General features: G+C 42.5%; 1 protein-coding gene across 13 annotated transcripts in view; it reads right to left on the minus strand.

The window, feature by feature from the left end:
* The window catches only part of TCF12 (transcription factor 12), a 174,269-nt gene that overhangs the window by 43,339 nt on the left and 116,357 nt on the right, over nt 1–14,573 (minus strand). For all 13 annotated transcript variants that reach the window (XM_069866885.1, XM_069866896.1, XM_069866895.1 and 10 more), the window contains 2 exons: nt 11,247–11,382; nt 8,198–8,250 (listed from right to left, as the gene is read on the minus strand). In XM_069866885.1, coding sequence (XP_069722986.1) covers nt 8,198–8,250; nt 11,247–11,382 — 189 coding nt within the window. The remainder of the gene's footprint in view (nt 1–8,197; nt 8,251–11,246; nt 11,383–14,573) is intronic.

Consider the following 14,573-nt stretch of genomic DNA (forward strand, 5'->3'; position numbering starts at 1 on the left):
GTTTTTAATATTTATTTTTAATTGAGAACTCCAGCTGGGAATTCTCTCTTTCAGTAGTTTTCCAAATAATACTGAATTCAGACATTTGAGTTTTTACATAAATATTTTACTGGAATAGAAAGAGGAAAAAAAGTACTGTATTCTTCAGAATCAAACACTGAACGACTTCAGGAGGCTTTAAAACTTGTTTCAAAATCTATTAAATACAGCTTCGGTAGGATATTTCTCAAATTCAGAAAGTTTCATTATTTTGCTGAAATGATTAAGCACTTAAGGTTTGACAGCCTGTATATGAAGGTCTTAGTTACCCGTATCAGCATTAAAAAGTAAAGTAACGTGTTTGTTATCCTGAAGCAATAAACTACCCCATCAAAAGCCAGACAATCACCAACCCAAAATTTCCTTAAAACCTACCCAATCTAAAAACGTGTATTAGAAGAATTTTAAAACCTGAACTGAGTTATCCAGACTGTGTTACTGGAACTTGCAGAAGATGGTCTGAATTATAACTCTTTCCACATCAACTCCAATTGATGTGGAGTTTACACATTTCTACAATTTACATCCAAGTAAAATTATCTGAAAAATTTAAAAATGATTAAGGGGTCCCTCTACTGGCCCAACCTTCGAATCATCGAACTTTTATTTCATTCCTCAAGTACAGGGTATTTTTCACTGTCTCCCCTCCCCAAAACCGTGCAGCTCCAGCTGCATGTGTGTGATCTCCCTGCAGGTGGCTCCATCACCAAAACCTGAGCCCACGCTTTTGAATTTATTAATTCGGTGGCAGAGAGGCTTTAGAAGACAACACATCAAAATGTAGCATGCTACTTGTTCCTTAGCGTGTATATCCTTGCATCTGCCCCCTTCTTCTGTATTCCAACTTGCTGCTTGGAAGAATTCTTTCACTAACGAAGCCAAGTGAGCTATCAAAAGCCAAATGAGCAATCCTTCCGTCATCCACGGATTGGAATCCGCCTACTACTTCCCTACATAAAGCAAAAACACTAACAACTAATCCTATCTATCAGTGCAAATGGTATGAAAACCCGTAACTATCTCCAAGGCTGTACCATGTGCTTTCTTTATAAGTCTTGACGTCACAGGAAACGCTGTGGCACTAAAACAAGAAGCAAATTAATTCAATTTCTTCTATTTACTGTGTAAATACACATCTTCATCTGAAATTTCATTTCAAGATTATGCAGTGCTTGGATTTCAGTGCCATTCTGAAAAAGCAGGCATTTTTGTATTTCCCATTTCTAAAAAACACACAGTCCCTGGCAAAGCGACCTGCCCAGCATTTGGGCTGCGCAAGCAACCAAAAGGAAACAAAACACCTAAGCTGAACAGCATATCGAGTCTTAGAATAGTTTGGGTTGGAGGGGACCTTAAAGATCATCTAGTTACAACCCCCCTGCCATGGGCAGCGACACATCCCACTAGATCAGGCTGCCCAAAAAAAGCCCAGCAACACACCCCTGCTCGCTGCTCTCCCAGCTGACTTTGGCAAGTCTTACCACCAAACCCACAAGAATTACCAAGCAAAAGATACTATGAAATAGTTATCAAAAAAGCTTTTATCCTTATCTATTGTTGTAAGACATCACACTAATTGATGGTAATGGATATATTAATCTTTGAGGTGAAGCAGAAGTTGCAGCAATTCCATAACTTCTCTCTAAATTACACGAGCAGCAGTTCAGTCATGTTGTTTTTTCAGATACGTTTAAAGACTGTGCACAGACTTACGGTTCTCTTCTGCAGATCTACACTCTAATTTAAGAGCATCTAATACACCCATTCTGATTAGTTCAGGAAAACTTCAAAAATAAAGTATCTCCAGTAAATCCAAACAAAGAGAAATAATTTGACACGGGGATATATCCCTCATGTATAGGCAGGATTTTCACACAGATCTCTCAGTTAAACAACCTCCCCACAGCTCACCTCAGGCAGATGACACGATCTTCAGTTGGGAAAAATGATCTGATGGCGACTTCTAAAAGTGCTGTTAAAAGAGGATTGCTTAAGCACCTCCACCCTAATTCAGTGAGAACCTGCTCTGAACTCTCACAGCAGGACTTAGCAGTGGCCTGCTTAGTTGTTTGACAGCTAGCGTTCTCGTCGAGCCCAGAGCAGGTGCGAAGCTGTCAGCAGAGGTTACTGCTGTTTTCCCTCAGATTTCAAATAAAGGCTATATTGAAAAAGACTACAATAATTTAACCAGAAAAGGAGATAATTTTCTTAATAAACAAAATCTCAAGGGAACACTTTTATTTGGTTTGTAACATAGTTTAGGGGTCGGATGCTTTATATACCTGATCCTTCTCACAGATGAACATGGTGCTTAAAAAGAAGCATAGAACGAGTCCCTAAAAACTTTTCCCCTAGAATCAGGCGACCAAAGAATGAGCAGAAAGCAGAACAAGGGAAGTCAGAAGACTGAGTCACACAAGGAAGAAATCACAAGTTCTGTGTTGCGTTATCCATATGGATTTGTTTGCTCAGTTTTGTTATTTAAAACCACCTTCTAAATCACAGCACAGCATCAGAACCAAGGGTCAAGCAAGTTACTGCTGTCTGGGAGAGCGTTAGACACTAAGGACAAGTGACAGTTGAATGGATCACTTGACTGTGCAAGGCAATTCAGAACAGCTCCGAACAAACTAAATGCTGCTTTTTACATTTTGACACCATTTCTGGCCAGCGGGAACAAATCTTAACAAACAAAAGTTCCACTAGGAAGTCAAGTCACAGAACGGATCTACCCAAGACTCTCCAAAGTGTTTGTCCAGAGCCACAGACCTCAGCCAAGCATTACAAGGATGATGCTGTACACCAGGCTACTTAAATACACATGGAACTGGCTACCAGTGAGGACAAGTCTCTACACAAAGTTAACTGAGCATGCTGAATGTTACATTATTTTTAATACAACATACACAATAAAGTCTCAAAAACTGGGTTTCAGAAGACTGTACCCCTTCCACTGCACCATTTCAAATGATATGCTTTTACCCCTTGGAACAGGTAGAGGAAGGAGGGGTGCACAGAAGGGAGTAAGAGCTATTATTTTTCTTCTGGTACCACTGGTATCTTTACGAGACACCTCTCAAAATACATTCCTCAAGCTCAGTCTCAAAAGAGTGGCACAATACCAATAAGAAAAGTGCCTTAAATGTTTGGGAGGTAGCTCTGTGCCGGCAAACCAAGTTTTCTCTAGCTTTACTTCATGAAGAATCACTTCAATAAATTAGCACCCACGGACTATACACATAATAGAGGGGCACGTATGAGGAACCCCCGTAATCAAGCTATAAATTGTCTTAAGTGTATTAAAAAAATAATGAGTTGGAATTTACAAAGAGATCTCTGATATCAGAAAATATTCACCTGGCAATCTCAATTAAGTAAGCAGCAATCTAAAGTTTAATATTAACTGATAGCCTCAGCTACTGTGGAAAGCCTAAAATACTCAAAACAGCGATTAGAAATGGCACCACACAGAAAACAATCTGGTATTTGTGCCTCTGTGGGACATGGCTGATTTTCTGTAACAAAAATGAACAGACCTGACGTGTTTCAGGTTATTTCTCTGACATGAAACTAATTCAACAACAAACGAATTATTATAGTCATGCTGTTTTTCTTAGCATTATGACCTCGTGACAGCTACTGATTATGGTACAAATCGTAAATATTAGTTTGAAACATTTTCTGCCTGCACACGTAAACAGTATGTTCGTGCTCCCAGCCCGTCCATAATGAGCTGGCATCTCTCCGAGCATTTCCCAGGGAGCCTCACTTGCCTTTCTTCCCCCTGTGGGGATGGAGCAGCTCTCTGAAAGCCCTGCCACTCTGCTCTCCCTCACTCACCCTGCCCATCGCTTACAACTGGCTTCCAGTCCCACAATGCTGAGTTTCTTGGCTTAGTTAAGGTAACTCCTACACTCAGGAGAGTTCAGAAATACAACAGTTTGAATCTCTGAAGATAATGCAACTCACTAAACAGCACCCCCCACTCTAATATAAGAGGCACATCATAATCTTTCTGTTCACTCAAGCCTGGCTTGAGCTAACAGTGAGAAAAAATAAACTACTTATTTTTTATTTTTATCCTTCCCACAAGGCTTTAAATTTAGAAGCTGTAGTTGATCACAAATGCTTGCATGTCAACATTCAAAATGTTCTGGGCGATGACTCACCACTTAGTCACTTACGACAAGAAAACTTAAAAACGCCTTTGCCCAATGCATTTAATTCTTCCGAGTTAAAGGACAAGATGAGATTGGGTTGCATTTCAGAAAGCACCTAAGCAATTCATCTGCACTTTTCTCTCTATTTTTACTTTGGGCCCCAATAAGAACATGTTAAGGAAGATAAACCTGAAAGCAAGTAACTGCAGAAACTGAGGAAAAGAAACAACCTAGTGGAAGATTTTAAAAAAAATATCATTATTTCGTAAAAGACTCATTAAAATAGTTATCCAGGAAATTAAATTGAGAATACACTGACATGGCAGCCCTATGGTAACACAGAAACATTGCAGGAAATCTTTTAGAAACTAAAAAATATAAAACCACAAATTTGTACAATAATGTTAAGTATTCTTGTGACTTCTCATATTATAATTAAACTTCTCTGCACGACCTATTAGCTAAATCAATTTTTATCTTACCCACAATAAATTCTGACTTCTTACCAGGGTATATTTAGAATAAAGACAACACCTACATAATTATCTCCTCAATTTAAATGATGTTCAGAGAAATTCAGTTTTGTGTCACCTTCCAAACACATAATATCCCATACGGCTTTTTTAATTGTAATGTGTCATTTCACTTCCAGGCTCCAATCAGCACAGAAAGCACTGAAATACAGAGAAACAGGACTCCAAACCAGCGGCATCGCCATCAATGATTACTCACAGCAACTGCACTTTATCGCGCAGATCAGTACAATTTTAATACAAATTAAATTCATCAGTTTGTCGTCTCCACTCTTGTCACAGAAGAAGCAGTACATGAAAATAATTTGAAAAATATTGCTTCTTTAAATTAAAGCCCGGTAAGAGAAATGACAGAAATTCTTCATTTGCTAAAACGATCTCTTTACCTGGCTACGCTACTAAATATTAAACGTGTAACGTAAGCTTTATTACCCGCCTAGAATGACGGTAATAAATTACACGAAAATTGCACCGCTCCGTGTTTTAGCTTCTCTGACATTTTAGAGGCATTTTTGCTACTCTAGCAGAAACCATCACTAGCCTGGAAAGCCACCCTCCCAACACAACTGTTAAAATGTAAATCGCCAAACTATTTTTAGCTGCTGCTGAAGGAGAAAAAAAAGAAACCACGGGCCAGGGTGGGGGGAGGAAGAGGAAGAATATTCCTGGCCTCGGGAATAATGAGTGGAGGCATTGTGTGCATTTTGTTTATCAAGCAGCTATTCAGCCTCTAGTGGGGCCCAAGTGCTTATGCCAGCAGAAGCTTTTCAGAGCAATGCAGCTGCGGGCTGGCTCCCAGGTAGGATGCAGGTTCAGAGCACAGCTGCCCCGCATACACCCCAGCCTAATCTGTGGGTATTTCCCCACGAGGAGGGAGGAGGAGGGGGGAAGGAGAGGGGGAGGAGGAGAGGGAGGAAGAGGGGGGAAGGAGAGGGGGAGGAGGAGAGAGAGGAGGAGGAGGGGTGGGGGAAAGGAGGAGGAGGAGGAGAAGGGGGGGAAGGAGGAGGAGGGGGGAGGGAGAGGGGGGAGGGAGGAGGGGGGGGAGGGAGGGGGGAGGAGGGGGGGAGGGAGGAGGAGGGAGGAGGAGGGGGGAGGGAGGAGGAGGGAGGAGGAAGTGAGGAGGAGGAGGGGGGAGGAAGTGAGGAGGGGGGAGGAAGTGAGGAGGAGGAGGGGGGAGGGAGGAGAGGGGGAGGGAGGAGGGGGGAAGGAGAGAGGGGAGGGGGAGGGGGAGGAGGAGGGGGAGGAGGAGGAGGGGGGAAGGAGGAGGAGGAGGAGGAGGGGGGAAGGAGGAGGAGGAGGAGGGGGGGGAAGGAGGAGGAGGAGGGGGGAAGGAGGAGGAGGAGGAGGAGGGGGGAAGGAGGAGGAGGAGGGGGGAAGGAGGAGGAGGAGGGGGGAAGGAGGAGGAGGAGGGGGGAAGGAGGAGGAGGAGGGGGGAAGGAGGAGGAGGAGGGGGGAAGGAGGAGGAGGAGGGGGGAAGGAGGAGGAGGAGGGGGGAAGGAGGAGGAGGAGGGGGGAAGGAGGAGGAGGAGGGGGGAAGGAGGAGGAGGAGGGGGGAAGGAGGAGGAGGAGGGGGGAAGGAGGAGGAGGAGGGGGGAAGGAGGAGGAGGAGGGGGGAAGGAGGAGGAGGAGGGGGGAAGGAGGAGGAGGAGGGGGGAAGGAGGAGGAGGAGGGGGGAAGGAGGAGGAGGAGGGGGGAAGGAGGAGGAGGAGGGGGGAAGGAGGAGGAGGAGGGGGGAAGGAGGAGGAGGAGGGGGGAAGGAGGAGGAGGAGGGGGGAAGGAGGAGGAGGAGGGGGGAAGGAGGAGGAGGAGGAGGGGGGACAGAGGAGGAGGAGGAGGAGGGGGGACAGAGGAGGAGGAGGAGGAGGGGGGACGGAGGGGGAGGAGGAGGGGGGACGGAGGGGGAGGGGGGGGACGGAGGGGGGGGACGGAGGGGGGGGACGGAGGGGGGGGGAAGGAGGGGGAGGAGGAGGGGGAGGGGGGAAGGAGGGGGAGGAGGAGGGGGAGGGGGGAAGGAGGGGGAGGAGGAGGAGGAGGGGGGAAGGAGGGGGAGGAGGGGGAGGAGGAGGGGGGAAGGAGGGGGAGGAGGAGGAGGGGGGAAGGAGGAGGAGGAGGAGGGGGAAGGAGGAGGAGGAGGAGGGGGAAGGAGGAGGAGGAGGAGGGGGAAGGAGGAGGAGGAGGAGGGGGAAGGAGGAGGAGGAGGAGGAGGAGGGGGGAAGGAGGAGGAGGAGGAGGAGGAGGAGGGGGGAAGGAGGAGGAGGAGGAGGAGGAGGGGGGAAGGAGGAGGAGGAGGAGGAGGAGGAGGGGGGAAGGAGGAGGAGGAGGAGGAGGGGGGGGACAGAGGAGGAGGAGGAGGGGAGAAAGAGGGAGGAGGAGGAGGGGAGAAAGAGGGAGGAAGAGGAGGGAAGGGAGAAAGAGGGAGGAAGAGGAGGGAAGGGAGAAAGAGGGAGGAAGAGGAGGGAAGGGAGAAAGAGGGAGGAAGAGGAGGGAAGGGAGAAAGAGGGAGGAAGAGGAGGGAAGGGAGAAAGAGGGAGGAAGAGGAGGGAAGGAGTGAGAGGAGAGTTCAGCTGCCGCCCCTGCACCTGCGCCCAAGCTGCATCCACACAACAAAGGGAGCGACTCGCCCATGGGTTAGAGCAGGGGAACATGCCATCCTCTGCCTCTCTGGGATTTCTCCCTTCGCTCAATTTTGAAATGCAAGTTCATTTATAAACAGTTTTCCTCCTTTTAAGAATAAAGTGTATTTAATACCACAAAACAGCCCAATAGCATTAGATTATCACAGCTGTTAAAAGATTTTTTCCACCGAAACCCTTCCAATCTTTTTCATCAAAGCGCTTTATTCTCGAAGGATAAATTTTTGAGCAAAGTGGGATCGACGAACTAGTTGCTTGAAAGCTTTCCTGATGCTAGGCTGAAGTTAGGAAAGGCTTAATGAAGGCTTTAAAATCCACCAGGGCTTCACAATGAACATCTGACTCAGTGATTTATGCATATTAATAACCTCAGTCCTACTGAGGCAAGCTGAGCTGTACATGTCCTCCGAATCTTAATGTCTTCAGCTCCACTGGGATTATTACAAATGTAAATTTCTAAGATTCTCAGCTATTAATCTCTGTCTGTCCTCCTGTTCAGCAACATAATGACTAATTAAACATCAAAAGACCTGTACAGGAGATCTTCTTTGACAGCTCCTGGCCCAGCTCTCTTCCCAAGAGAGGAATTCAAATGACAGGGACAAGTGGGTAGGAGCATATGAGCAAGCCACAAATCACTGCTATGAAATCTAAAAATTCTTCATCAAACATGTACTCAGTCCTGCAGAACCACTCCCGATCACCTAGCCTGGTGTTTGTGGCCAGGGGAGAGCCCTCCTGACCCTAAAGTACTGTCTGTGCCCGTCACGGGAAGAAAGCAGCGCTATCGCAGCTCGATTTGTTTACTCCAAGCGAAAAAGGTCGTACTTACAGAAGAAGGCAAACCAGGGGGCACCTTTCTTACTTTCTTTGTCTGTAGAGGATCTGTACACAGGGGAAAAAAAAGTTTCACTAAGTAAGCACACTGCAAATGAAAAGGAATAACTATACAGTTTGCATTTTACCACGATGGAGCCTTTTTGCAATGTCATGCACTTATTGCGCCAATGAAATCTGTCTTTCACATTAATACAGGAATGTGCTTAAATATATAACGTACCCATGTTGTTCTCTAAAAAAAGCTTTGCTAAATAAATACTTTCAGTTCTTTCCATTAGGAAAAGTTATTCGGTAAGCTGATGCCCTTTTATTCACTTGCTAAGAAATAAAGTAAGATATCTAAGAAGGAAAATGGGATTCATTAGCAATAGAAACGCCTTCCCTTTCTGCACTTCAGAGTAAAGACAGAACTATCAAAAAGGAATTTATGACACACTAAAGTATGACATACTCTAAAAATACTACCATCATGTAAATTTCTATAGCTTTTAGACTACACCAAGGTAATAAATGAATAGCAAGCCTAATGACCTAATTACTTCCAAGTCAAAAGGCAATACAACTCAAATTTGCATGTAATAGTGAAGTTGGAAGTATGACACCTGCTTCCTTCTACCAGTAACTAATAGAACATCACAGACATATCCAACAATTTCACTACTGAAATCAAGAATCTGAGCCAGTTTAGTCAGCAGCTAATGAAATAAATCTGAACAGCATGCATGCAAATTAGAAGTTAACTGACATTCTGAAGACAAGTATCTGGCAAGATTACCAGTTCTACAGTTGACCAATTAAAATATAAAGTTCCTAGTTTTCTATTTTAATTCAGAACACTTAATCACAATTTTATTATATATGACATGAGAAGATAAAGGTGAGAGTATCTGCTGGATATCTTTACTCTGATCATTCCCCATAGGACGTGTTCAAAAGGAAAATAAGAGGACTTCTGGAAGAGATTTACACTGCACTCAAAATGTCACCAGGAAGGGAACACTGGTTTCGAAGAACTTAACTAGCAAATTTAAAGAGAGTTCGTTAAAATCCTGGCCAGGCAACTCCTTCTCGGGGATAGAACACCCATAATTTGACATTGCTTTAAATTCTCAGGCAGCAGTTTTTTAGTATTTAACATAAAAAACAGTTTTGTAACATTTATAACATTTAACATTTAAAAAAAAAATTCAAAATTCATGCTGCTTTCTTAAGCCACTGGAAACAAGACTGGTGATAAAAGTGCCCTTCCTCTTCCTGGTATTTCTGGAAAAACACTTCCATAAATCGGTAGGCACTGCCTACCACGTCCTGGGTTACAGTCCTCCGTGTTCAGCCTTTTCAGAAAGAGGAATATCAAGCTGTTGCCCCTTTGAACAGGTTTAGACACCCTGAGCTTTACACTTTGCTTCCTTTTGTTTAATTTAATAATCTGGAACTTACCCAAGTATACTGTCTGCACAAGAAACTAACTTAACCACATATTCAAGTATTTAATAGAAATCAGATGATCTCGTTTAGGACTCTCCCTCAATGACTACTCCATACCATGACCCTTCTACCCACAGCAGCATCACCCTCAGTCCAGCACCTAAAGTCCTGTTCCAGCAGCCACCCTGGTATTAAAACCATAGCAGGCTACCACTACAGCAGCTGCTCACTAAAAACAAATCAATGGGGACTAAATAATAATTATATTTTAAAACCCATCTCTTTACTATTAAAGTTCAAACACCCTTCCAAGAGGCAAACAATCTCCCTGGACCTTCCTCAGACTGCTCATCTTCTGAAAGAGCCGTGGCCCCTGCCGCATGCGATTCAGTTCTGAGGAACAGGAGTACACAGAAATATTTGTAAAGAAAGACAAATCTAGATTAAAAGGCAGTTCTCTTGACAACAGGTTAACCTGTTATACAAAAATTGTATTTTAAAATACAAGCATATATATTTAAAGTTCCAAAGTCATACGTTTTAATTAAAGATTTAAAAATCACTTCCAGGAACATTCAGGTCTACTTTAATGCCCAAGGAGTTTGCAGTCCTAGTTAATACTAAAGTTACCTCAAAAAACAATTGTCTTTTGATGAAACCTTATTTAAGGTAAAGTATGGTTTAGGTTATGTGGTTCCAACAAAGAAAGGGTATTTTATTATGGGATAGAAGCACTATAGAAGGATATTAAAAGTTGCCATATCTCAATGTCCGCATATTACGTCACTAGGATTATTCTAGCTATATGTTTGTTTTTTTAAAAGATAGTATCAGGTTATAGTCTCTCTTTTTATACCAAAAATAATTTTTTATAACTTCTACATCCACTTATTTGTGATAATCCTAGAGCAGAAACAATATAACAGCTGGCTTATTCTTGATTCCCAAGTTGAATAGGAAGTCTTTAGAGCTATGAAGTATTAGCGCTGACTATGACTGAGTAGGAAAATCCCATTTATCTCCAAGTATGTCCAGAATAAAATAGTAATATTGTCATAGCATTATAACAATTTTTAAGCAAGTTCCCACCTGCATATTTTGCAAGGCAGTTGGATTTTAGGACAAACTACTAGTCTCCAATTGCTAAGAACTTTAAAGGCATGCTGAACCAATTCCAATGAACTATATATCGCCCTGAATAAAGTTACTTTTAGCATACAAAAGGATAATTGTTTCCCCTTTGTATCTTCCCTCTACTAAATAATGGTAATGACCTCAAGGTCAGGCATTTCCAGGAGTTAATGATGGCATGGGTTAAGGGCACTCAGCTGGTCATCAGCTCCCATCCATCTGTCATTATTGCTTTTGCAATTAAGGGTATTATTGGAGTTTCCTGTTTGTTTTATAAGCAACACTGACCAGTGTTGACTCTAAACTAGTATCTCAAAGAAAACGCTAATAATTCAGGTTTATCTCTTACGCAGCAGTTTGCTGTAATTTGAATTGCTGGGTACAGAACAATCACCAGAACACAAAATGAGCTGTCTGAGATAATAATGAAGTATGCAGAAATGCATCATAACAAAAGTTTAACAACTGTCTGTATTACTGACCAAGAGCTGGTGAGTCATGAAGTGGTCTTCGGCGTTGATTTGTGCCAGCAAACGGGTAATAGGGTGTTCCAGGTTTTCCCGAGGATGACAGCTGACCTGGACTTCCAAGCCCCAAATCCGATCGAAGCAGACTAGGCTGCAAAATAAAAAAAGTAAAATTAAGTTCTATAATAACTCAGCTGTTAATATCCCAGGCTAACAAACTATCAACCACACATACTGCTCTTGACATCAATAGGAATTTATTGGGCTTTCAAGTAAAGGTTTTAAGGGTTCAAAAAAGACATTGAATTTTAAAAAACATAATTCAGAGAATATACTATCGTGTAAATCAGAAAGTCAGAGCAAGTTTGGTTGTGGGTCTCCAAGAATTTAGGACATCTGAAATCATCAACTCATACTTAAACTCTGAACAAAAATCATACTACTTTCAGTCTACAATTTAACACCTCTTCTAATAGACAAAATTAACATAGATAAAAACTGCAAAGAGTTTACAGTGCGATACTTAGAAATCCAGTCATATATTACAGTCATAAAAACATGGAATAGTTGTCCAAAAAACCCAAACCTCACACAGACAGAAGAGATAACAGATCAGATTAATGAACAGAACATAAAAAAAAAAAGACATTTTAAAAACTTCATACTACCAACACAGTTGAACCCTACTCCTTCTGTGCAAAAAATACAAAAACATCCTGAACACTTTAAAAGTGCATTATATATCATTTGGCCTCACGTTACTTGGACTTCTTCTGTGAAACTGAAATGGATGTTGGGCGATTTATGAGAACACAGTTTTTCCATGGTTGATAGGAGGCTTAGCCTTGTTTTAGTTTGAAAATCTCCAGACTTGGAGTGAAACTCACAGAACTGTTTGTATAGAAACCGTAACACTACCAGTAAGGCAAAAAAATTGCATTCCCCACCACTTGACTCCTGGCTGGTGGGTACAGCCCTCCTCAGCCAGCAGCGTACTGTGTGACACAGAATTAAAGACACTTGGATTTTAATACCTGCAAAATCAGACCGTGCTTTTAAGAACATGGAACCAGCAGGATCACAAACGAGCAATTTGATTTCTTCAAACTCGGTCGAACGAGCACGCCTGCAGACTGCACCAGGGCAGGAACCACTCCAGCACCGCTGCCTTCTAGAGGCCCTCTTCACCTTTCCTGCCGAGGCCTGAATACTCTCATTTGTAAATAAAGGTATTTTTCGGATCACATCCTATCATTCAAGCTGGTTCTTTTGGTGTGATCACTTGTGAAAGGAAAGGCCAACTCGTATTGCTCTTGGTAAGGCACTAAACCTCTTCTACCTTGCAATGCACTGGGATTAGCAGAAAACCCAGAGTTCATGTAAAATGGCAGTAAACTAAGCAATAATCTGAAGTATGGTTTTCCAGATAAACATTTTTGCACCATATCGCTACTGAAATTTCTATCTTTTACTTGTCTGATGACTAATCTGAGGATGAATACCTTATATTTTAATTGAAAAGAGCGGGATATGAAAGAGCCACCCCATAACAAACTAAAGGAGTGCCCAGAAGTATTAACTATTTCTTACAAAGCTATCACACAGTTTGAAGAACAAAGTTAATAATGATTAAAAATGTTAAGGCATAAAAATAAAGTTTCTACTCAACTCAATTTCTTCATTCTTACCCTTCCAACAAAGCAGTCTTTAGATCAGAATTGTTAATATAAGACTCATACTGAAATTAAGCACCCTAATAAGGAGAGAGGTAATCTTCAAAGTTTACAGAACATACAGAGGGGAGAGGGGAAATCTGCTTGTCCAGTATTTCAAGATTTGCTAATTTTGCCTTTGACAAACAGTTAAGAGTTTGTTTCGCAAAAAAACCCCACGATTATCAGAACAGCTGGCTTATATGGTATAAATCTGAATTTAACAAAGATGCTATTCTAAACAATTACTAGACTTTGAGCAGTGAACACTTCACAATGTTTTGTGAAAGGCAGATCCTCCAGACTAACACTGTCCAAGAGAATAAATGAAAACTAGTTCTGCACTTAGCCCAAGGCTTGACCTTCAGTCCAAGAATACCCAGGACTGAAGGAAAACTTTTTCACACAGCCCACAGGGAAGGGGAAGAAGTACTGCGAGAGCTGTCATTTCAGGTGGCTGAAGCACAGTCCCACTCCAGAATCCCCAAACAGCTGAGGCTGGCAGGGATCTCTGGAGGTTGTCCAGTCCACCCCTGCTCACCCAGATCAGCTGTCAAACACAATTAGGAGCTATGGCCCCTTTCATGTTAGAGATAAGCTCCCTACTCCCCCTGTCAAGCACCTCCTTCTGATCACTGACAGTGATTTTGGAATGAGATCCATAACAAACACCTCCAAAACAAAAAAAAACAAAACAAAAGGTGGGAGGATTCATTGAAGAGGGGAAGAACGTGACCAAAAAAACCCAAACCAACCAACCAAACAGGAGAAAAAAAAACCCACACACATCCCCACAAACCCCCTTAAGTTCACTTCTGCCAAGCCACTCCAAAAGGCCCGTGTCTAAATCTTTTCCAAACTTAACCTCCAACCTTTACCTTGTGACATGTGTCACCCTTGCTTTTATCCTAAGCATTCCAGTTCTTGGCATTTTCATCAACCCTGAATTTCAAAGCAGCGTGGCTGCTACAACAACATAAAGTAAGTATACAAGTAACATAACACACACCTAGTAGATCTCAAGGCATGCAACACATTGGAAAGAAGTTTTCTATCTATATTGTGTTTGGGTAAGAAGTTTTAACTAAGAAAAAGGCAGGAGGGATGGGGAACACACCCCCTCCAAACCCCCATAACCCTATTTTTACCATTCCCACAATCAAATGAAGTATCTGTTTAAAATTTTGTAATTGTTCTTCAGTCTTCCAAAATAGAATGAAAATAGATGTCACTAGTTCAGCTTATTGATTTTTCTGCCTGTCTGAACCAATTGAGAAGCAATATTGATTAGGACTGATCCTTTCCTAAGGGCATCTGATAAAGAAAGGAATACAAAAATACCACTGAGGATAGAAAAAAAGCTTTGTATTATCCACAACCAGCTTCTCCTGACTAAGCACCCGAGGTCCCTGCATGGAGGCGGATCACTAACGTAGTTTGCAGCGTTCTCCATAGAGAGTGTTCACGCTCACTCCTAACCTCATCTGCTGAGCACGGATCCAATTACTAAAGAATAATCAATGACTGGTTTTCCTCCTAAACGCTGTCAGTCCTGCCTGCGTTACAATTATAAACAAGCAGGCATCAGCCTTAAAAACTTTACCTGTTTGGATTTTATTAGGCATATTTC

Source organism: Phaenicophaeus curvirostris, chromosome 12 (genome assembly GCF_032191515.1).
Source record: "Phaenicophaeus curvirostris isolate KB17595 chromosome 12, BPBGC_Pcur_1.0, whole genome shotgun sequence".
In the NCBI taxonomy this organism is placed as follows: domain Eukaryota; kingdom Metazoa; phylum Chordata; class Aves; order Cuculiformes; family Cuculidae; genus Phaenicophaeus; species Phaenicophaeus curvirostris.